Here is a 21,971-nt window from a genome sequence, read left to right on the forward strand (position 1 = left end):
AATTATCAATCCTATATCTTTTTGTTTTAATTGAATAACACAAAACTTTTAATTACTTTATAAAAGTCTGAATCCAAAAACCCAAATTTGTTAAGATTTTAAATGACTTTTTACAAATCACAAACTAATAACATTAAACTTTAAAATAGGTTTAACAAAATCTTGATCTAATAACAACATATTCAACATAATTTTAAAAATCTTTTAAACTCTATTCAAATCTCAAACCAATAACCTCGCTAAGGGATGATCGATGAGACTAGGACACATGTGAAGAGATAGAATCCTTACCCAAAAACAAAGAGTCTGATTTACGTACTCCGTCAAACACCAACTTGAAGCAGATGACCAAGTGAGATCCAGAGCCGTATAGTGCTCCAGAATCTTGAACCACCAACATGAAACAGATGAAGCATGCATCCCTTCTAACATGAATGGATCCCATCACCAACATATAAACTTAAAATGCAGCATTGATGCATCGTATAGGTGGACAAAAATTGGAGCAATGTTGATTAGGCTGTAAGAAATGTAAGAAATGATCGAACGGAGATTCAAGGATTGGGAGAGAAATTTGTGCCTAAACCGCTTCCATAGTTATTGAAATTAACAGTAAAGTCTGAGGGAAATAAATAGAAACATCGTAAGTTAAAATGACCCACTACATCGAAACATCAGACCACACATAAAAAACAGTACAAGTGCAAGTCTGTCTTCTTTTCCTCGATCTGGTACCCTCCCTTCTCCTACCCAAATGTTGAAATGAGGAAATTTTTGTATATGCTCATAAACTTGGCCACAAATGCTGCACGGTAACACCAACACAATAAGCACCCATATCAATGTAAGAAAGATGATATTATATGCTGTAGCCTGCCAAATGCAGTAACTAGAGAGTTTTAGAGAGTTTTATATACCTTCAATGTGAAATATGGCTTTCTGACCTAATCGCATCCGATGTTCCTGTAAGAAGGGCCAAAGACATATCATCGAGTAAGCCATCAAAACAAAGGATGGGATTGGGAACACAGATGTTGAGATAGAATTCACAAGGTAAGACTGAGAGCGGTGTAACAAATATTCTTACATAATATGCAGCCCAGTGGCAGACTTCAAGCTTTAGCTCTGAGTCCAGTTTCCTCAGCAATTCATGAAGAAGTCTCTGAGAATTGCATAAAACTATAGGTAAAAAGGACAAAAAGGACCCAAATACTTAATATATAGCTGAATTAGGTTATGTTTAAGACCTTTAGAATGACTTCTGGTGGAATGCAATTAACTAGCAATTCATACACCTTTCCACGCACCTGAAATAACCTGAAGAAGCATACAAGAGATGATATAATTCAAAGAATCTTTTAAGTAATATATTGTAAAACTAAATGATTCACTAGAGTCTGACTTTTTAGGGCTTTGTTCCTTCATCATGTCAGTTGCTATTTCAGTAACATACTCTTCCCAATCCATGGGAGATATCACTTGATTACTTGTGAACGGATAGCTACAAAGAAAAAGATCAAGATTAAAGTAATGAAAAGTTAAATTTCTAAAACATGAAACAAACTCATTGATTGTCTGCATAGATACAGTAAATAATATGCTTACTTTTGGACACGACAAGTCTCAAGTGACAAAATAGCTCTTCTAAGACTGCGATTTGATTTTTCAGCAATACGAGCAGCAAAACCCTGGGGCAGTTGCAAACTTTCTTTCTTTGCAACGAACTCCAACACTTTTACTATCTGGTACCAGGGAGATACATTTTTGTTAACAATAATCTTGCATTCTTTTTTTTCTGTGGAAGAAAGTTTACACAGGCCAAATGAAGCAATCTAAATCTTACCGGTGTAATATTTTAACACCGGTAGTCTTTAAGAGACTTCGTAATAAGGATAAAAGCAGATAAACTAGTTTTCTTGCCAATCCAATGAGAAAGTACAGGGAAAAATGGCAAGAAGATGTAAGAAGCTATATCTATATTGTGTAGATCTTAAACAAAAAATGCAATATGAAGATGGGCTATTCTAAGAGAGGATTTGATATGAGTTTACCCACTAAAAGCGACAAAACAAGATTTGGTGTCTCAACACTGAGCTGAACACAAAGCCTCATGCATTATCAACATTCCACAAATTTTCTTGGCTGATTATTTATACCGAAAATATTCTACAAATACAGCGGGAACAGCTTGTGTACCTCTTCCTGCGAAGGTGCATTTATGCGCACATTAAGACAACGAGACTTAATGGCTTCTGTAACCTTTGAAGAGCTGTTACAGCATAAGATGAGACGGCAAGATGAGCTATATTTCTCCATTGTTCTCCGCAGAGAATGTTGAGCTTCTCGTGNAGTCTGACTTTTTAGGGCTTTGTTCCTTCATCATGTCAGTTGCTATTTCAGTAACATACTCTTCCCAATCCATGGGAGATATCACTTGATTACTTGTGAACGGATAGCTACAAAGAAAAAGATCAAGATTAAAGTAATGAAAAGTTAAATTTCTAAAACATGAAACAAACTCATTGATTGTCTGCATAGATACAGTAAATAATACGCTTACTTTTGGACACGACAAGTCTCAAGTGACAAAATAGCTCTTCTAAGACTGCGATTTGATTTTTCAGCAATACGAGCAGCAAAACCCTGGGGCAGTTGCAAACTTTCTTTCTTTGCAACGAACTCCAACACTTTTACTATCTGGTACCAGGGAGATACATTTTTGTTAACAATAATCTTGCATTCTTTTTTTTCTGTGGAAGAAAGTTTACACAGGCCAAATGAAGCAATCTAAATCTTACCGGTGTAATATTTTAACACCGGTAGTCTTTAAGAGACTTCGTAATAAGGATAAAAGCAGATAAACTAGTTTTCTTGCCAATCCAATGAGAAAGTACAGGGAAAAATGGCAAGAAGATGTAAGAAGCTATATCTATATTGTGTAGATCTTAAACAAAAAATGCAATATGAAGATGGGCTATTCTAAGAGAGGATTTGATATGAGTTTACCCACTAAAAGCGACAAAACAAGATTTGGTGTCTCAACACTGAGCTGAACACAAAGCCTCATGCATTATCAACATTCCACAAATTTTCTTGGCTGATTATTTATACCGAAAATATTCTACAAATACAGCGGGAACAGCTTGTGTACCTCTTCCTGCGAAGGTGCATTTATGCGCACATTAAGACAACGAGACTTAATGGCTTCTGTAACCTTTGAAGAGCTGTTACAGCATAAGATGAGACGGCAAGATGAGCTATATTTCTCCATTGTTCTCCGCAGAGAATGTTGAGCTTCTCGTGAGAGCTTGTCAACCTCATTTAATACCAACACTGTCACAACCAAAAATAAACACACAAAATCATGCATTTGAGTACGCCCAAATACTTTAGACAAATATAAGAGATCATCCAACATCGTTATGTGAAAAGAAGTTGAAAAAATTTGGCAGGTCATAGAGGCAAAACTTCACCAAGAAACGATGTAAGCGACGAGAGATAAGTTGATAATTAAGAACATAGAACCATATAAATGTATATAAAAATAAAGACATTCAGCTGGGAAAGCAGCCTTAAATCTAGATATACGAGGATACCATCGAATTGATCATGTTTAGAAAAAAAAAAAAAACTATATTATAAACCATAAAATGTAGACCAAGTCAACCGCAGAAGTATACAGATTGAAGATGACATCCAATGCCCTAAAAAAATTATCACTTTTTGTAGATGCTTCAAAGAACTACTATGAGCCCTGACATGCAAAATGTCTCCACTCATGAATCATGATACTGTGATATAGAAAAATAGTCAGGCAGAANGGACCCAAATACTTAATATATAGCTGAATTAGGTTATGTTTAAGACCTTTAGAATGACTTCTGGTGGAATGCAATTAACTAGCAATTCATACACCTTTCCACGCACCTGAAATAACCTGAAGAAGCATACAAGAGATGATATAATTCAAAGAATCTTTTAAGTAATATATTGTAAAACTAAATGATTCACTAGAGTCTGACTTTTTAGGGCTTTGTTCCTTCATCATGTCAGTTGCTATTTCAGTAACATACTCTTCCCAATCCATGGGAGATATCACTTGATTACTTGTGAACGGATAGCTACAAAGAAAAAGATCAAGATTAAAGTAATGAAAAGTTAAATTTCTAAAACATGAAACAAACTCATTGATTGTCTGCATAGATACAGTAAATAATATGCTTACTTTTGGACACGACAAGTCTCAAGTGACAAAATAGCTCTTCTAAGACTGCGATTTGATTTTTCAGCAATACGAGCAGCAAAACCCTGGGGCAGTTGCAAACTTTCTTTCTTTGCAACGAACTCCAACACTTTTACTATCTGGTACCAGGGAGATACATTTTTGTTAACAATAATCTTGCATTCTTTTTTTTCTGTGGAAGAAAGTTTACACAGGCCAAATGAAGCAATCTAAATCTTACCGGTGTAATATTTTAACACCGGTAGTCTTTAAGAGACTTCGTAATAAGGATAAAAGCAGATAAACTAGTTTTCTTGCCAATCCAATGAGAAAGTACAGGGAAAAATGGCAAGAAGATGTAAGAAGCTATATCTATATTGTGTAGATCTTAAACAAAAAATGCAATATGAAGATGGGCTATTCTAAGAGAGGATTTGATATGAGTTTACCCACTAAAAGCGACAAAACAAGATTTGGTGTCTCAACACTGAGCTGAACACAAAGCCTCATGCATTATCAACATTCCACAAATTTTCTTGGCTGATTATTTATACCGAAAATATTCTACAAATACAGCGGGAACAGCTTGTGTACCTCTTCCTGCGAAGGTGCATTTATGCGCACATTAAGACAACGAGACTTAATGGCTTCTGTAACCTTTGAAGAGCTGTTACAGCATAAGATGAGACGGCAAGATGAGCTATATTTCTCCATTGTTCTCCGCAGAGAATGTTGAGCTTCTCGTGAGAGCTTGTCAACCTCATTTAATACCAACACTGTCACAACCAAAAATAAACACACAAAATCATGCATTTGAGTACGCCCAAATACTTTAGACAAATATAAGAGATCATCCAACATCGTTATGTGAAAAGAAGTTGAAAAAATTTGGCAGGTCATAGAGGCAAAACTTCACCAAGAAACGATGTAAGCGACGAGAGATAAGTTGATAATCAAGAACATAGAACCATATAAATGTATATAAAAATAAAGACATTCAGCTGGGAAAGCAGCCTTAAATCTAGATATACGAGGATACCATCGAATTGATCATGTTTAGAAAAAAAAAAAAAACTATATTATAAACCATAAAATGTAGACCAAGTCAACCGCAGAAGTATACAGATTGAAGATGACATCCAATGCCCTAAAAAAATTATCACTTTTTGTAGATGCTTCAAAGAACTACTATGAGCCCTGACATGCAAAATGTCTCCACTCATGAATCATGATACTGTGATATAGAAAAATAGTCAGGCAGAATATTACCCTTATATCCCTTCTTTCCTTTTGTGTCAATTGGTCTGTTCTTGGCCATTTCTTTAATTATCTCCTGAACGATGTATCGGTCCTGAAAGCCTGCATCACTTGGAGTAAGCTCCACATGATTGGTGCTTGATAATGTAGTCAGCTCGAGATCAATAGTTCTACTCCCAGCCTGCATTGTTCAAAAGTTAACATAACAAAAGATTAAAGACAACAAAATTGACAATTATCACAATGTTATCAAGTTTAAATCCGCCAAGAAGGGCCACCAAAAGAATTGATAGCAAACACAATTCACTTCTCTGCATTAACAAGTTAGATGATACCACCCGAAACACGAGTTACTGATCCAACAAAGAACACAAGATGGACACTAAGCAGCGAGGACCTTTAGAACTAGAAGCAAAGAAACAGAAGAAAAAAAATCATGTGCAACTCACATCAACTTTCCACGCCCTGTTCTCCACTTTCACCTACAGTCAAGTAGTAAAATTAATCAACTTGTCAGTTTCCATATGAAAAAAAAAGTAGCAATCATAAGATAAACATCAATCTAAAGAGGATATAACGAGTCAGAGTTAGTGAGAGAGTTCAAAAAAACACATCTCAACATACAAAAAAAAAACAATTTGCTTTGCTAAACAGCATTAAGGGTTCAAAGTCTTCATCTTTTAGTACTGAGAAAGGGGTTCAATTAAAAAGGATACCTTCTCTGCACTAGCACCATATATCTGCTTGAGAAGCGCCATGATTAGGGTTTTCTTACCCGAACCTGACGGCCCATAAAAGAGCAAATGCGGACAATCTTGCTCGGTAACCTAAGAGGAAAAAATCGAAAAAAAATCAGATTCCAAATCATCGAGAAAAAAATCCCCAAATCTCCTAGGGTTTGAACCTAAAAAAAGGGCGTACCAGTTTCTTGAGATTTTGGGCGATATCTTCATGAACAATGACCTTGTCCAGTGATTTCGGTCTGTACTTGTCGACCCACAACATCTTTGCTTCACCACCGGAGGGTTTTCGGAGAAGACAATGAAAGTGGCGGGAAACAAGTGAATCGTCTTCTTCTTCCTCTCCTCGGCAGCTTTGTGAGNTTTTTTTTTTTTTTTTTTTTTTTTTTTGTGAGATGTCTGTCTTTAGCTCTTTCTACGCTTACTCCCACGTCAGGTTTGAAGAACCGAACCTTCTCTTTCTCTTAGAGTCTATTCGTACCATACCCGGTTCAACAAAGCGGACAATAATAAGGATGCGGATCATTCGGATATGTATAATTTTTATTCAAACAAAACGTATCATGAATTTGATTACATCACTTATCATGAAATTTGAGCTATATACTGTATATCCTAGCTCTTACAACTTCAGTATACTGTAGAATGGGTATTTTTCACCGTGTCTGATTTAGAGTTTCCAATAGATCTTGAATCTGTGGAAAACACCAGTGACCAAACCCCAGAAGAGAATCTCCGCGATAAGGACATACATAAGCACACCAACTCTTCTTGAATGCCAAACTCGGATAAACACGTGCTCCCGTATCCAATTTATCTAAACCAACAGGTTGTTAGTATACATCAATTGGAGTAGTAGTAGTATTAGAAGACAAATAAAGAGCACATTCAGGCCCATTTTCAAATATTTACCAGTGTACTGTGCGGGTGGCGATAGTACCAACCATTGAAGAAAGCAGCCAACATGCCTTCAGCTCCCATCACGTAGACAAGCATTGCGTTCATGCCTATCCATTTTAGAGGCAGAAACATGAGTCCCCACTCTAATATATCGACCTGCAATACCCCCAAAATAACAAAAACCAATGAATCTGTTTTGTCCAAAAGTTTGTCATCAAACGTCTTTAGTTGTCGTCGATGTAGTGGAGCAAGAATTACCAGTGAATACAAGGAAGAGAAGACGAGCGCCGCTGCACCAGAGGTCACGCATATGTAGCTGAAACTGTAGAGTTGTTTGTTCAAAGGCATCACTGCAATACATTTTTGAGTTTGTTATATATGTTAAGAGAAGAGACTGTTTTGAGTTGGATGGATAAAAAAAGCAAGGTCTTTCTCACAGTGGGTGAAATGCAGAGTAAGCCCGAGAGTGAGGAGAACAAGACCGGTGGAGATCCAATGTTTCAACCGAGCTGAATGCCCCTGAAAAAATTGGTAATGTTTGAGATAATGATGTTGAAAAGCCAAAACGGTGAAAGTTCGTCAGAGCTTGAGGCTTTTGTTTCATTTTAGTAAGTTGACCTTCAAGTGTAAGATGATATGTCCAAAATGGACTCCGATGATTGTAGAAAGAATAGCAGATATGGAGCTGCATCAGACAAGTTTCTGAGTGTTATAAACTTCTGAAGATGATGATAGTTCTCAGTTAGTGACTAGGGTGACAAAATTAGACAGACCTTAAGATTCCTTCAGGCTCAAACGGAGCACGGCACCATGACGGTGCATCTTGGCGTAAAGATCCACCATAAGGAGAATCATTGGTGCAAGCCTAAAAACTCAAAAGAAAACATATTAGGATTGAGTCGATTGACATGAACCATATGTAATTAATCAACCCTTCTTTATTTTCTGTAACATAAAACTCAAAAGCACATTAGGATTGACACAAATCATTATGCATTTTTTAAAAATTTCTAGCATGTGTAGAATCTTCGGAGAGAGCGTGCTCAGTCTATAAGCAAGCACAACTACGTAATGTACCTTGGATCGTTTCCACGCAGGACGTTGATACATATGATTAATCCCTAAAACTTGTCTGTCAACATATCCAACAGCATTGCAGGGAGGGTTTAGCTTTCCTCTCACACCACATGATACCTAGGAAGGATTCCCAAAATTTCTTATATTATCTGACCATTTTCACACAACCCTGAGTAATGATCACATAACATACAAACATGGAAAGACTTACAGATTGGATTTTCCCATAGAGAACGCTATTTTTATCATTGACAACAAACTCCCAGTCAGGAACGTAAGTTCCATAGATTGTAGCCAGATAAATCACGAGAACTGATGCACCAACAATCCTGTGAATGTACTAGAAACAAGATTAATTCGAAACTCTTGATCTGATTTTCATGAAATTTTAATTCTAAACTAACTCAAATGTCAGGTTTTACCAATGCCAATAATATGACTTGAATATTGAGAACCTCCCAGTCCCAGATGACATATTCTCCTCATGTAAGTCCTTTGTGAAGATTTCAACCAATGCTATTACCAAGTAAGATAAAGCTATTCTCTACATGAAAACAGAAGAAAAACATGAACCTTCTAAGTTACAATACATAAGTACATACCATGAGCATGAGATAACACCTGAAGAATCCCACAAAACCTCATCATAGTCACATCAACACCATAGCTTAATCCATCAGGAGCATGAGAGAAACCACCTAAACAGCAAAAGAAAATAAACTAGTATCCAAATACATAAATGTTAAATTAAAGAGGCTACAAGGTAAGTTAAATTACCTTGCAATAGAAGACCCCAGAAGAGAAGCTTGCAAGTCCTAAAACCAACCTTCTTACAAGCTTCAAATTTGTGCGAAATCCTCTGAAAATATTGAGAACAGACACAGGTTTTGTAATTCAATTCCTAAGCAACAAACATCAGAACTCTGAGAGCTTACGAATTCCAAAAAAAAACTGACCTTTAAGGACAGAGCAATGGAGACGCCGACGATGAACAAAAAGAAAGGCATTACGAAATCAGCCAAATTGCAACCTTCCCATGGAGCGTGAGCAATCACTGGCCACTCTCCTCCGACGTCATCAACGAGAATCATCAACTGATTCAAGTAAGAAATTTTTTTTAAAAAAACTTAAAGGTTCGAAATTTCGCAGAAGTAAGAGAGAAAGGAAGAAACGTACGGCTACGGTGAGGCCACGGAAAATGTCGAGTGAAGCAAGTCTTTGTCTGTTTCCGGCGAGGCTCCTCCGAGTTGATGAAGCAGTATCATCTTCAGGTACGAGGAGTTGTTGATCTTGACTCTTCTTCTCCACTTTGGTTTTCGCCATTTTTACCTCGACAAGCTCACACCATTATTGGCTCTACTACTTACTCTACACTTTCCAAAAAAAAGATCACAAATTGCTTAACAGGCCGTTAGCTAATTAGTGGGCTGGTTTGATAGCCCATTAACATTTTTTTTTCTAGGGTTTCTGTGGTTTTTAAAAAGCCGCCGACAAAAACGATATATTAGGGTTTCATCTTCTGCCTGAGCAGCTCAAAACGAGAGAGAGAGAGAGCATAAGAGAGAGTCGCCGTCGTCGTCAAAGAGGTTGGTGGAAATGAAGACGATTCTATCTTCCGAGACGATGGACATCCCCGACAGCGTAACCATTAAGGTTCACGCTAAGGTCATCGAAGTCGAAGGACCTAGAGGCAAACTTGTTCGTGATTTCAAGCATCTCAACCTCGATTTCCAGCTGATCAAGGATCCCGAGACTGGGAAGAAGAAGCTCAAGATCGATTCGTGGTTTGGATCACGCAAAACCAGCGCATCCATTAGAACCGCTCTTAGCCATGTTGATAATCTCATCTCCGGTGTTACCAGAGGGTTCCGGTACAAGATGAGGTTTGTGTACGCTCATTTCCCCATCAATGCTTCTATTGGTGGTGATGGCAAGTCTATTGAGATCCGTAACTTCCTTGGCGAGAAAAAGGTTTTTTTTTTTTTTTCTCTCTTTCTTCATCACTGTTTTGGTTTAATCCAAAATGATGGAAGACTGAAGGTAGATAGAAATGTGCTTTATATAATAGGTGAGGAAGGTTGATATGTTGGATGGTGTAACCATTGTTCGATCTGAGAAGGTTAAGGATGAGATTGTTCTTGATGGTAACGATATCGAGCTCGTCTCAAGGTCATGTGCTTTGATCAACCAGGTAACAACACTCTCTAACTAGCAAAGTTTTCATTTTCTTGGGACAAGGTTCAGTCTTTTTTTGTGTTGATGATTGAATTTGATTTCTTGTATAAACTTAAGATTGATGTTATCTATATATGTCTCTTACAACAGAATAATTAGTAAATTTTGCATAGTTTGTATAATAAGCATGACAATTTGTGTTTGGAAGTGTTTTGTTTGGTTGATGTTTGAGTTTTGGGGATCACATTTTGAATAGTGAAACCAAATGAATGGTTTGATTTACATGGGTTTGTTGTTATGTGTAGAAATGTCACGTGAAGAAGAAGGATATCAGGAAGTTTCTTGACGGTATCTATGTCAGCGAGAAAAGCAAGATTGTTGAAGAGGAATAGTTTGATATTTGAATGTTAGTTTTCGTTTTCATGGACCAAATCCACCTGTGTTTGCAAAACTCATTATCCGTTTTTGGCTTTTTTGTTTGGGATTTTATTTACAAGTTTTGGAGACAATCTCATTTACCTAGTCAAATCGTATCGGATTTATATTTAAAAGAGTCGCACACAGATCTTATCAACCTACAACAATGCTACAACTACACTAAAGTAAACCAGAGTTCATCATCTCACAGTATTTCAACATATGCTGCGCTGAATCAATTGAAACTTTCCGATTTGATTAACCAAAAAGCACTGAAGCTGTTAGACACTACACGCTTCTTCTCTTCCTTTCAGTTTCCTTCATCTACAGACTACTCAATCCCAAATTAAAAGTGATCATTGCGATTCTGATCTCTGCCCTAAGTTTTCGTTTCTCTAGAATTTGGTGAAGCTTTTATCTCAGCCTCGACTTTGTTTTGACGTTATAATCACTTTCTCCTGTTCTACACAATGATTTATAATACTTACTCTCTACGATTGATACAAGTCATACTTTGTTTCTGTTTCCTTCGATCATACCCCATTCACTTGAAACGTCACTCGAATATGTGATTTAATTGTTCTAATGTTGACATCTGGTCATCTTGCTCTGGCATAGACATAATATTCTAAGATTATGAAATTTGATCACTTAACAGTTATTTTAACTTCAGCAGAAATTACTACCATTGACCGAAGACTCAATTGAAGCGTAAATGAAACAGCATTCTCAAATTTCATATACCGTCAAATTTCACAAGGCAAAAGACAACTTCTGTTTCCAAAAGATCAAAAGGAGGCTCCAAAAACACACTCCCTCCCTATCCCTTACATATGTAAATAGAAAACCAATGAAAGACCAACTTCTTATGTAACTCTGGCTTTCTCTACAATCAAACTAACCCAGTAGCAGCAACAAGTGAAGTTAGCAGCGCTTGGTGCCAGCTAAAAACAGAGAAACTCTTAAAAGTTGTTGTATTAACCACGCCCACGACCTGCTCCTGTTTTCACAACACAAGACAATTTGAGTTACGCTTAAAATATATTAGAGGCAGACACAGAGTTAAGAGTATTCTAGTAAAATCAGAGTTTTGTGACAGCTTTGGCTGTGTATTTTTTACCTCTGTTACCACCCATCTTCCCCATTGAAGTTCCTCGGCCTCGGCCTCTGGCCCCTCCATCTTCCATACCACGTCCTCTTCCGCGTCCAACCCCTGGTGGTTTCCTATCTGCACATATACAACCATTACTGATAATTATCAGGAACAGCTTGCATCTGCTTGAAAACCTCCCAATAAATCCGTAACTCTTGCCATTGGATCAAAGCAAAAAAAAAATTGGCTAATTTGTAACGCTTGAGCGTATTGTATTCTCGATTAAATTTTTACAGTTAAGTATTCTCGATGTCTACTCTGGCCAGAGATATTAACACTTAAGAAAACTCTTAAGAATATTTCAGTAAAAGCACAACATAGACAGTGAGAGATACTATACCTGTGCGGGTTTTCTCCTCCTGTACTTTATCAATCACCTGAAGAGAGAAGAAACCAATACAAGTCAGTCAACTCAATCTAGGTTGAAGCAGTAAACACACAAATAGAGAACAGAAACAGCTTATAACTGTCACTTCCAAATAAAGATATAGTGAATGTCAACTGGCTTCAGAAACAAAACACAGCAAAATCCATAAAAGTGAGAAAACATTCTGGTCAGGTAAAACCATTCCCTGTGATATCGTCTAAGACGCACTACAACAAGAGGCACCCTATCTGCTGAACAGAGTTCCACAGAAAAATGCCTCTTGGAGCACATATCTGATTTGGCTAAGCATCATCATTCCAGAGAAAGAAGAACCGAAACGAAAGAAAGAAAGAAAAAAACTCGATCAAGCAAGAGGCATATAAACAAGAAAACATATTACCTCATCAGGAACTCGGAGATACTTGATTGTGTTACCACGGATATAACATTCGGGCATTCTCCAAAACCTGTCTCCGTCCTACAATGTAATCAAGCAGCAACATATCAGAGTCCCAAACTACACAAAATCTCATAACGGAACAGACAAAATGAAAAAAAACTGAATCACCATACAAAAGTAAAAAAAAAAAAAAGAAAAAGATAACCTTTGATGTACAGATGACTTCACGTAGATGGATGTTCATCCAAGTATCACAATTCACCAAATGCCCATTGTAGGTCTCTCCATTCTTAAGCTCCACAAGCTACCAAAACAATTCAATCATCAAAAAGATGCAAACTTTAAGCAATTGCACACAACTATCATAATGCAAAAAACATATAAACCCTTTAACGCAACATCTCAAATTTAAATAGTGCTAGCTCAAACTCAGCTCCATACAATAGACAAAATAAATAATAAAGGATGGAAATTTCACTAACCATCGGATGCCCTTGAGCAGTTTTGAGGAGCGAAAGAGGAAGCTAAACAAACCAAAACAAAAAAAAAAGCTAAGAGTCAGAATTTGAAATAATAATGAAGAAAACAAGACGGAACGAAAAAACAAACCCTAAGTCCATCAAGCAACTTACCATCTTCTCAGATTAGAAGCTTCACGGATCCGTAAAATAGACCTGATAATATAACATAAAACTATCCATAAGATGCGGAAGAACCAAATAAAGTAAAACAGAACAAAACCCTAGTTTGGCTACTTGAAAATTTTCAAAACAAAAGGAAGAACCTTGCTATATACTCAGTAGATCGGCTTCCTCTTTCACAAGAAGATGAAAGCGATTGGGAGAAGAAAGAGAGATCGAAGATTAGGGGGAGGCGACGAAACTTCGAAATCTGTTTGCTTTCTTCGACTTCTCTTTGACAGTGAGAGGGAATTCTAATGAATAATGAATCGCGCTGTTCTTTTTAGTTTTAGGTCAATTGTGAAACTTTTAGCGATTTGCACTCGAGCCCCCTTAACTTTATAATAACTTCGTATTTTCCTTGTAAATCAAGTCTAGATAAAGATATATAACCAATTCAACAACAAATCCGATGTCGTCCAGCGGTTAGGATATCTGGCTTTCACCCAGGAGACCCGGGTTCGATTCCCGGCATCGGAGCTTTTTGCTTTTATTTTTTACTAATATTATCACCAGCAGCCAGCAGTTTGAAATGGTTAATCCGGAGGAGTCTGGAGGAAAATAATAAATCTGTAGTATGTTATTGATGAAATTAATTTACATCACCAATGTCACTTTGAATACAATCACCTAACACATTGTTAAAGCTATTTGCAACCCACAATACTTCACACCTGTCTAAATTAGCAACCAACTGGAACGTTCTTGAGTTTATACCATCGCCAGTAACTTATCTTAATCAAATTCTCGATCAGACAACTGCGTAATCGTCAACATCTAACTGGTTTCAGCACATGAAAAGCTGATAGTCAGGTTCCTGAGTAGTTCCGACATTCAAGTAATTGACATCAACTGCCGTTGTTCCCAAATCATCTGATGGAGAAGGATAAGACAGAAAATTTACAATAGATCATAATTCTGTAAGAGATTTTTGAGTTCATGTCTAATCAAATGTGATATACTCATATACAATGAAGCAAATAGAGGATAAGTGAGATGAGAGAAGGCTTAGAGTTGTTCAGACCTTCGTATATTGTTCTTACAAACTGAACATACTTAGGGATAAGATCCCGGTATATGATTCCATCTGGGTGCGCATCAAGCACCACAAGTACACCTATGGATCAATTAAACATTACAGTTGCTTCACTCGATTCAAAAGAACGTAACACAAGAGAAATTTCTGGAATGAACAAGAGTAGTCATAGATACGTTTGTACGAATCAAAAGGAATGTCAGACCGAAGGTCAGGAAAGGAAAAGTGTTCAGATTTTTAGGAAAGTTCTTTTTTGTTACTCTCGGAGGAGAAGTAATGATACCTGGAGCAACCCAACCTGGACTAGAGTTGCTGGGTAATGGTGCCAGCCATAGGATATTTCTCAAGTTCATTGAATCATCGTACGTCACATCAGATCCTAACACAAAAGAAGTTACAATTATAAAACTGAAGATTCAAGGGATTTTTGTGACCATTTCTGTATTTCAATGCAAGAAAAATCACAGTCACATGGACAAGAACACAAATTACCTCTCTGGCAATATCCCATGTTGTAAGGAAACACTTTCTTGTCATAAGCTGGATACTCTTTAGCATGAAACCTACCATCAGCAGAAGATACTGATCAACAACACTAGTTAAAATCTTGTAACTATTTCTAGAAACTTCTTCCACAAATCATTACTTATGTTCAACTTCTAGAAATATTGCAACAAGGGTGATAAGAATCAGAAACCATTCTTTATTTATTGATCATGAACTGTTGGTTACATTCAAGAACAAACGAGAACGAACCAAAGCCTAAAGGCTCCCACAATTAACTTAAATGGTAAAGACCTCCTTAATGATCCTTCCTTGTTACTATTTCAAGTGTGTAATGCATATTAAGAAGACTTACAGTATCCCAAGGCGTCCAGTATCTGAGGCAAGAAATAGGTGACCATGGAACAAATCATATCTACTCAATGACACATCCAGTCCAACACTAGGTCCCCTAGATTCAATTAGTTGAAACAAGAACTCGAAATATGAGTTCACTTCCTGTTCATTAGCATCATCAATCAGATCATAACACCATGAGATTATAAAAAAAACACCAATACTGATTCAAAAAAAATAGCTTTTTACCTCTGCTATAAAATGACGACCATATGGAGTTCTTGTGAGCTGGCATTTATTTTTTCTTGATTGTTCAACATTAGGAACCTACACACACGTAAACCGAGTTTAATTAAACCAATTCAATTCAACGACAATATCCACAATCAAACGAACAAAGAACAAACCGGGATCACTTTGGGATCGAGAGTTCGCTGGATTGAACCGGGATCACCACCGGAATCAACAGCGAGACGAGCAAGTTCCAGAATCGGCTCCGGTGGCCACCAGACAAGAGAATTCTCATCTTCAACCTTGCTCCGCTTCTCAACGGCTTCGATTTTACCTGAACAGAGTCCAGTGCGAAGCGAACATCGTCCACATTCGGGTTTAGATTTATCCGGTTTGAAAGGGACGAGGAATTTGAGACACGATTTGATATCTCGAGATACGATTGGGTTGAGAGACGACGCGGCGTAGGATGGTCCGAGAACAGAGATAAGATCGTCGGCGGTGGCTTTGGGCAACGACAACGGAGCATGGGAAACGGAGTGGAATTTGAAGGAAGAAGATGCTGCGATGGAGAAGGAGATGAAGATGGTGAAACGAAGAGGTATGTATGAATTCACCATCGTCGCGTCCTTCCTCTGATTCTTTGGTGAATCCACATTATCTCTTTGAACTTATGGGAGAGAGAGGTTGGAGAATAGAGAGAAAAGTACAGTTTAGGTAGAGACGTGAGCAAATTTGATTTTTCGTTAATCAAAGAAAGAAGCCATTAATTAGGGACAAGCAATCAAATTCGTGTTTTCTTTCTTTATTCCATTTCGGCCCATTAAGAAACCCGTTAAGAGGTACTAAGGCCCGACCCACTAAAGTGCGATCTAATCATCTTGTTAATTTTAAATTTTTAACATCATCCCACAAGATAAAACAAAGTCAAATATTTACATCACCGTTTTCATTATCATTTTTCAATCAGTTTTATGATCAAACACAACTCTGGTTATAGTAGTTTAATAATCTGCAACAAGATTGAAAGATTTTAAATTTACGTTCTTTCATTTTAGAACTAATTAATGATGTGAAAAATACCGAAAAAACCCTTATTATTTTTATTATGACACCAAAACAAAACAAAACAAAAATAGATTTCTGAAAGAGTAAAAAGTATCTAATAATATATACTATTACTAGATTGCACCGGTTAAACTTTCTTTTATACAAAAATTATGTATATATTTTGTATATTAAAATAATTTTTCATATTTTTATTAATTTTTAAACAATCTTATCATATAATTTTAACATTTTACATTTAACCCATCGTCCGTTATAAAAATAATAATTCAATTTATTATATAATCCGTTACACTTCAACTCATATACCGCTTACACTTGTTAATTCAGAAGATTTTGTAAAAGGTTTATTTATATTGTTAAATTTGTTTATATATTTTATTCCTTAAAGTGGTATTATTCTTCCTAATTAATTGATTAATAATAGTGTGAATGATTAAGGTAAAATTTCTGTAGATATTATGGTTTGTGTTCAAGATTCTTTGTTATTATTAATAATACATCTAAAATAATCAAGGGAACCGGTAAATCTCAATTATCAATAATCATGTGAACCTGTAAATCCAGACTATACAAATAATATATTTAAATTATTAATATATTAATTTTATTAATATACTTTCATTTTACCCGTAAATCCAGACTATACAAATAATGTTAATTTTTTTTGTATGAATATGGTGTATTCCGGTGAATGAAGATGTCAATGAGTTATACTAAAACTTTGGATAGGTGTTAGGTAAGATTTTATTTTGGTTGCATAATCGGAAATCACGCTTAAGAGTGATTAATTTATGAGATTTTTTTGCTTTATGTAAATATACTCTTTGGAGATTTTCTTTTATTTTTGGAATATCTCTTTTCAAGAATTTTTTTTTTAATCACGCTTAAGAATATTTTGGTTGACACCAACGCGAGGACGACTCGAGGACTTGGAGAGTGTCGGTCGAAGCCATGTGGAAGTGCCGACCGACACTGTTAGAGATTCAGGAATGTCAAGCAGGTGTCGGTCGACACCAATTGTGGTGTCGGTCGACACCAATTGACTAGTGTCGGTCGACACCTTCTAGTCTCGGTCGACGCCTTTGTACAGCGACCGTTTATGTCATGTTGCTTTGTGCATTGCCTGTTTTGTTTTTATTGTTTGTTGATTGTGGCATGAGAGATCTTATTGCTTGTGTGTATAGCCCAGTAGATGGAAGGATTGTCTGACTAAGTATTTCCGGTAATATTTAAGCCTCTCTTTTGTGTTGTGGCGCAGGTAAAGGCAAAGTGTGATCATCGAATAATGGTTATAAAGAGGAGGATGTTCTAGAGACTCGATTGTTTTCTCTGTGTCTTTGCTAGGATGCTAGAGTGGAACTTAGTGGTCTAGAACGGATGCTAGGGTTGATGGTTTTATGTTATGTCTTTAATTTTTATTGATTATTGGAGTTGAATTATTTGTTATCTGCGGTCGTTGTTGATTGGGGGTAGGTGTCTATTGAGTATGGGATCACAAGATATTAGGATATTAAAAAAAAACGGGTAGGGTTGTTTCAGTGGTTCAATGAAAAAACTTTTGGAAAAATCAATTATTAACAAAGATATCAATCTTCAGAAAATATCTTGATTAGCAAACTAATCCTGAATTTGAGTCACGTAATTGATTTCTAAATCAAAAATCTCATTAATTATTTTTTTAAACTCACAAACCTCATATATTTTGAATTTAAAGAGAATATACCCTAAAACTAACATAATCGAGTGATTGATCTACTTCTACCTAAAAATACAGCTTAATCAAATAAATGTGTATTCAAAACTGATTTTCCTTGTTTCTAAAAAGATCAACATGTGATGAAGATTTGAAGACTTTTAAGTGTGTTGTCTATGACTATTACAAGGTTTGGCCCGAGGTCTTATTAATTTTTGTCTAATAAGATCTCTGACTCTTACAAGAAACAATTTATCTTTAGAAATCTCTATATAAATTAAAAAAACGTACAAAAACGCTTTCGGGTCGGATCGATTTCAGTAAAAAAAACCTGAAATTAAGTGAATCGAATTCTGGTGAAAATAACTCGCGAAGATTATATATATTCTCCTTATCATATCAAACCAAACTCCATTGTAATTCACTGAAAACATTTTGGGAAAATTAATATATGATTAAAGATATCAATATTCAACAAATATCTTGATTACCAAACTGATCCTAAATTTATGTCACGTAATTGATTTCCAAATAAAAATCTCATTAATTATTTTCCTAAACTAACAAACCACATATATTTTGAAGTTAAAGAGAATATACCCTAAAACTAACATAATCGACTGATTGATCTACTTCTACCTAAAAATACAGCTTATTTAAAGAAATTTGAATCCATCTTACCTTATACAGCTTGGTAAGCATATCATCGTAATATTCATTATTCAGGTATTTCAGTTTATATATTACAATAAATTTTATAACTGACTATGAATATGTGGTCATGTGTTTCAGGTACTATGATTCATGCGACGGTTAAGAAATGACAACTAACTAAGCTCCAGAGAATGATCGTACATGGTCAGTGGAGAATCATTGAGAATTTTGCATTGACGAATGCAATGGGGAAAATCAGGGTTATAAAGCACGTCTAACATATTTTGCTTTGTCAAAGTTACTAAGCATTACTAACATATCACTTCTGTTGTTCTACCATTTTCAAAAAATTTCACTTCTCCCTTATAGTGAGTAGCCAAAAAATGAAAGACATCCAAGATCCACTGCTTTTGGCTTGATTTGTTCTAAACAAATATTCATCTAAAGCATGTGAACTAACATTTGAGGATATAATATAATACTTTAGTTGGAATCCGAAAGACAAATGCTTCCAAAAACGAAGGAGAACAATCATGAATAGAAGAACATCTTATATTTCAAGTAAGTTTTATGGTCTTTTGTCTTTAAAACTGATTTTCCGTTTTCTAAAAAGATCAACATGTGATGAAGATTTGAGGACCTTTAAGCGTGTTGTCTACGACTCTTACAAGGTTTGGCCAGAGATCTTATTAGTTTTTGTCTATCTCCGACTCTTACAAGAAACGATGTATCTTTAGAAATCTCTATATAAATAAAAAAACGTACAAAAAAGCTTCCATGTTGGATCGATTTCAGAAAAAAAAAACAAAAATTAAGTAAATCAAATTCGGGTGAAAATAACTCGCAGCGATCATATATATTCTCTTTATCATATCAAACCAAACTCAATCATAATTCACTGAAAATATTTTGGGAAAATTAATATATGAACAAAGATATCAATATTCAACAAATATCTTGATTACCAAACTGATCTTATATTTATGTCACGTAATTGATTTCCAAATAAAAAAATCTCATTAATTATTTTCCTAAATTAACAAACCATATATATTTTGAATTTAAAGAGAATATACCCTAAAACTAACATAATCGAATGATTGATCTACTTCTACCTAAAAATATAGCTTATTCAAAGAAATTTGAATTCATCTTACCTTATACAGCTCGGTAAGCATATCATCGTAATATTCATTATTCAGAACTTTAAGTTTATATATTACAATAAAGTTTATAACTTACTATGAATATGTGGTCATGTGTTTCGTGTACTATGATTCATGCGACGATTAATAAATGACAACTAACTAAGTTCCAGAGAATGATTGTACCTGGTCAGTGGAGAATCATTACCGAGAAGTGATTGTCGGAACTGTGCGAGTGAGGACAAAACACAGGGAAAAATCATGTGGTGATTTTAAGGGAGGGTAACAAGTCTTTAAAGCCTCTCGGACGTAGCAAATCGACTGTCGGATATATATAGGCTCATGGGCCTAGTGAGAGGACGTGAGGCCCATTAAGGAAAGTATGCCCATGGACTGGAAGTGGACATGGGGCCCACTAAGAGGTGGCGGTTGGGGCGTTACAAGTCGTTTCAGAGCCGAACCCAAATGGGTGTGAAGTTGAGTGGACTCACACCATCGGGGGTGACGGTCTTGGTGCGCAACAAGGACGTTGCGATCTGTTAAGGGGGGTGAATTGTGACACCCCGGTTTCAGAAACTTGCAGAGAGGTTTAAAAGAATTGATTTGGCCACCTATGTCACCAAAATGCACTTATCTTTTCGATCAAGAATCCTGAGAGCGGGGCTGAATTATGACACCCCGGTTTCAGAGACTTGCGGAGAGGTTTAAAATAATTGATTTGGCCACCTATGTCACCAAAGTCCACTTATCTTTTTGGTCAAGAGTCCTGAGAGAACTCCAGAGTTAAGCGTGCTTGAGCTGGAGTAGTGTCAGGATGAGTGACCTTCCGGGAAGTGATTGTTGGAATTGTGCGAGTGAGTAAAGATCATGTAGTGATTTGTAGAAACGGTAACAAGTCTTTAAAACCTCCCAGTCATAGCAAACCGACCGTCGGATATAGATAGGCTCATGGGTGTAATGAAAAGACGTGAGGCCTGATGTTCATATATTTTACCCTGTTTTCCCTTAATATATTCACATCTTTTGCTATCCATTTTGACCATTATTGCATAGCTTTAGGACTGTTCTTGCATTAGAGTTTAGTTGCATTGCATTTGCACCTTTTCATGCATAAACAGGTGATTTTGGAGCTTAAGGAGCATGGAAGCAATGCTGAGGAGAAGTGAAGCAATCATGAGGAGAAAGCAAGAGAGCTAAGGCTGAAGAACCAAGGTCCGGAGTCCAACTCGACTGCCCACTCGACCAGACACTCGACCGTGTGCTGAGAGGGACTCGACCGAGTGGGAGGAGCACAAGAGGAGCCAACTCGACCGGTCACTCGACCGAGCACCAGGTCGAGTTGGTCGAGCCGCCTGGCTATTTTGTCTTTTAGCGTTTTTAGGGCTTCCACTACTTTTTCTATATAAGGGCTTGTACCTGCAGCCACCAAAAGAGTCCAGCTTTTTAGAGAGTCAAAAACCTAGTCTTTACCTTTTTGGGGATTATTCCTTTTGCACTTTTATTCTCTTAGATCTTGTACTTCTTTTAAAGGAGAAAAAGACTAAATTCTTCAATATTGTTGGTTTTATAACTTTCTTAATATTGAGAATTTGAGTTTGATTCTTTCTTCAATGTTGTAGATCTTTGCTTTATCTATCTAATCATGCAAGTTTCATCATTTTCTGGGTTTATGATTTTGATGTTCATCATGTATGCTTGTGAGTAGTTGCTTAGGATCTTGAGGATGGGTTAGGCTGGGTTGTGTTTGAGGTTTGTCTGATTTGGTCAAGCTTGATTGTTGTAGATCTCTTCTAGGCTAGATGTTCTTAATGCTGATCCTATATCTGAGAGGGTAGGATCTGATTTCAAGCCTCTTAGCATCACACCAATGTCTAAGGAGCATAGATAAGGCTAGATCTAGAGACTATCATTAG

At 36.4% G+C, this 21,971-nt stretch overlaps 5 protein-coding genes and 1 non-coding gene across 7 annotated transcripts; 2 read left to right on the plus strand and 4 right to left on the minus strand.

Annotated features, from left to right (window-relative positions):
• Positions 562–6,575, minus strand: LOC104736737 (replication factor C subunit 3). Its single transcript, XM_010456786.2, has 11 exons — positions 6,401–6,575; positions 6,196–6,306; positions 5,929–5,961; positions 5,492–5,660; positions 4,817–4,998; positions 4,226–4,362; positions 4,023–4,121; positions 3,868–3,937; positions 1,088–1,162; positions 918–963; positions 562–805 (listed from the first exon to the last, which is right to left on the minus strand). The coding sequence occupies exons 1-11, from the start codon at positions 6,482–6,484 to the stop codon at positions 747–749; spliced, it is 1,065 nt and encodes a 354-aa protein (XP_010455088.1). The 5' UTR covers positions 6,485–6,575; the 3' UTR covers positions 562–746.
• Positions 6,727–9,561, minus strand: LOC104736738 (heparan-alpha-glucosaminide N-acetyltransferase). Of its 2 annotated transcripts, none has more exons than XM_010456787.2 (13): positions 9,373–9,561; positions 9,153–9,290; positions 8,974–9,055; positions 8,818–8,894; positions 8,619–8,740; positions 8,408–8,525; positions 8,197–8,313; positions 7,893–7,984; positions 7,738–7,804; positions 7,557–7,638; positions 7,378–7,469; positions 7,132–7,275; positions 6,727–7,036 (listed from the first exon to the last, which is right to left on the minus strand). In XM_010456787.2, exons 1-13 carry the CDS (start codon positions 9,517–9,519, stop codon positions 6,890–6,892), a joined length of 1,425 nt encoding a protein of 474 aa, XP_010455089.1. In that variant the 5' UTR covers positions 9,520–9,561; the 3' UTR covers positions 6,727–6,889. The 2 variants fall into 2 exon arrangements, with proteins under 2 accessions (XP_010455089.1, XP_010455090.1); XM_010456788.2 differs by having other exon boundaries at positions 8,619–8,712; positions 8,799–8,894.
• LOC104736739 (60S ribosomal protein L9-1) lies at positions 9,699–10,915 on the plus strand. Its single transcript, XM_010456789.2, has 3 exons — positions 9,699–10,167; positions 10,265–10,387; positions 10,677–10,915. Exons 1-3 carry the CDS (start codon positions 9,793–9,795, stop codon positions 10,761–10,763), a joined length of 585 nt encoding a protein of 194 aa, XP_010455091.1. The 5' UTR covers positions 9,699–9,792; the 3' UTR covers positions 10,764–10,915.
• Positions 11,493–13,683, minus strand: LOC104736741 (sm-like protein LSM4). Its single transcript, XM_010456790.2, has 8 exons — positions 13,493–13,683; positions 13,341–13,382; positions 13,191–13,232; positions 12,914–13,012; positions 12,709–12,786; positions 12,282–12,318; positions 11,909–12,016; positions 11,493–11,788 (listed from the first exon to the last, which is right to left on the minus strand). Exons 2-8 carry the CDS (start codon positions 13,341–13,343, stop codon positions 11,766–11,768), a joined length of 390 nt encoding a protein of 129 aa, XP_010455092.1. The 5' UTR covers positions 13,344–13,382; positions 13,493–13,683; the 3' UTR covers positions 11,493–11,765.
• TRNAE-UUC lies at positions 13,797–13,868 on the plus strand. Its single transcript has one exon. It is a non-coding gene; the product is annotated as a tRNA-Glu (tRNA).
• LOC104736742 lies at positions 13,943–16,240 on the minus strand. The gene is made up of 7 exons (XM_010456791.2): positions 15,672–16,240; positions 15,514–15,591; positions 15,284–15,426; positions 14,917–14,987; positions 14,708–14,803; positions 14,413–14,505; positions 13,943–14,261 (listed from the first exon to the last, which is right to left on the minus strand). Exons 1-7 carry the CDS (start codon positions 16,113–16,115, stop codon positions 14,176–14,178), a joined length of 1,011 nt encoding a protein of 336 aa, XP_010455093.1. The 5' UTR covers positions 16,116–16,240; the 3' UTR covers positions 13,943–14,175.

The sequence above is a fragment of the Camelina sativa genome, chromosome 13 (genome assembly GCF_000633955.1).
Source record: "Camelina sativa cultivar DH55 chromosome 13, Cs, whole genome shotgun sequence".
In the NCBI taxonomy this organism is placed as follows: Eukaryota; Viridiplantae; Streptophyta; class Magnoliopsida; order Brassicales; family Brassicaceae; genus Camelina; species Camelina sativa.

Coding starts and splice junctions, on each gene's coding strand:
- LOC104736737 (XM_010456786.2), bottom strand. CDS start 6,484: ATGTTGTGGGTCGACAAGTACAGACCGAAATCACTGGACAAGGTCATT. Junction 6,307..6,400: donor CCCAAAATCTCAAGAAACTG/GTACGCCCTTTT, acceptor TTTTCCTCTTAG/GTTACCGAGCAAGATTGTCC. Junction 1,163..3,867: donor CACCAGAAGTCATTCTAAAG/GTCTTAAACATA, acceptor TGCAATTCTCAG/AGACTTCTTCATGAATTGCT.
- LOC104736738 (XM_010456787.2), bottom strand. CDS start 9,519: ATGGCGAAAACCAAAGTGGAGAAGAAGAGTCAAGATCAACAACTCCTC. Junction 8,895..8,973: donor CTGGGGTCTTCTATTGCAAG/GTAATTTAACTT, acceptor TTTGCTGTTTAG/GTGGTTTCTCTCATGCTCCT. Junction 7,470..7,556: donor TACTCTGCATTTCACCCACT/GTGAGAAAGACC, acceptor AATGTATTGCAG/TGATGCCTTTGAACAAACAA.
- LOC104736739 (XM_010456789.2), top strand. CDS start 9,793: ATGAAGACGATTCTATCTTCCGAGACGATGGACATCCCCGACAGCGTA. Junction 10,168..10,264: donor ACTTCCTTGGCGAGAAAAAG/GTTTTTTTTTTT, acceptor TTTATATAATAG/GTGAGGAAGGTTGATATGTT. Junction 10,388..10,676: donor CATGTGCTTTGATCAACCAG/GTAACAACACTC, acceptor TGTTATGTGTAG/AAATGTCACGTGAAGAAGAA.
- LOC104736741 (XM_010456790.2), bottom strand. Junction 13,013..13,190: donor CTGCTCAAGGGCATCCGATG/GTTAGTGAAATT, acceptor TTGTTTTGGTAG/CTTGTGGAGCTTAAGAATGG. Junction 12,319..12,708: donor ATCTCCGAGTTCCTGATGAG/GTAATATGTTTT, acceptor TTCTCTCTTCAG/GTGATTGATAAAGTACAGGA.
- LOC104736742 (XM_010456791.2), bottom strand. CDS start 16,115: ATGGTGAATTCATACATACCTCTTCGTTTCACCATCTTCATCTCCTTC. Junction 15,592..15,671: donor TCGATCCCAAAGTGATCCCG/GTTTGTTCTTTG, acceptor ACGTGTGTGTAG/GTTCCTAATGTTGAACAATC. Junction 14,804..14,916: donor CATGGGATATTGCCAGAGAG/GTAATTTGTGTT, acceptor CTTTTGTGTTAG/GATCTGATGTGACGTACGAT.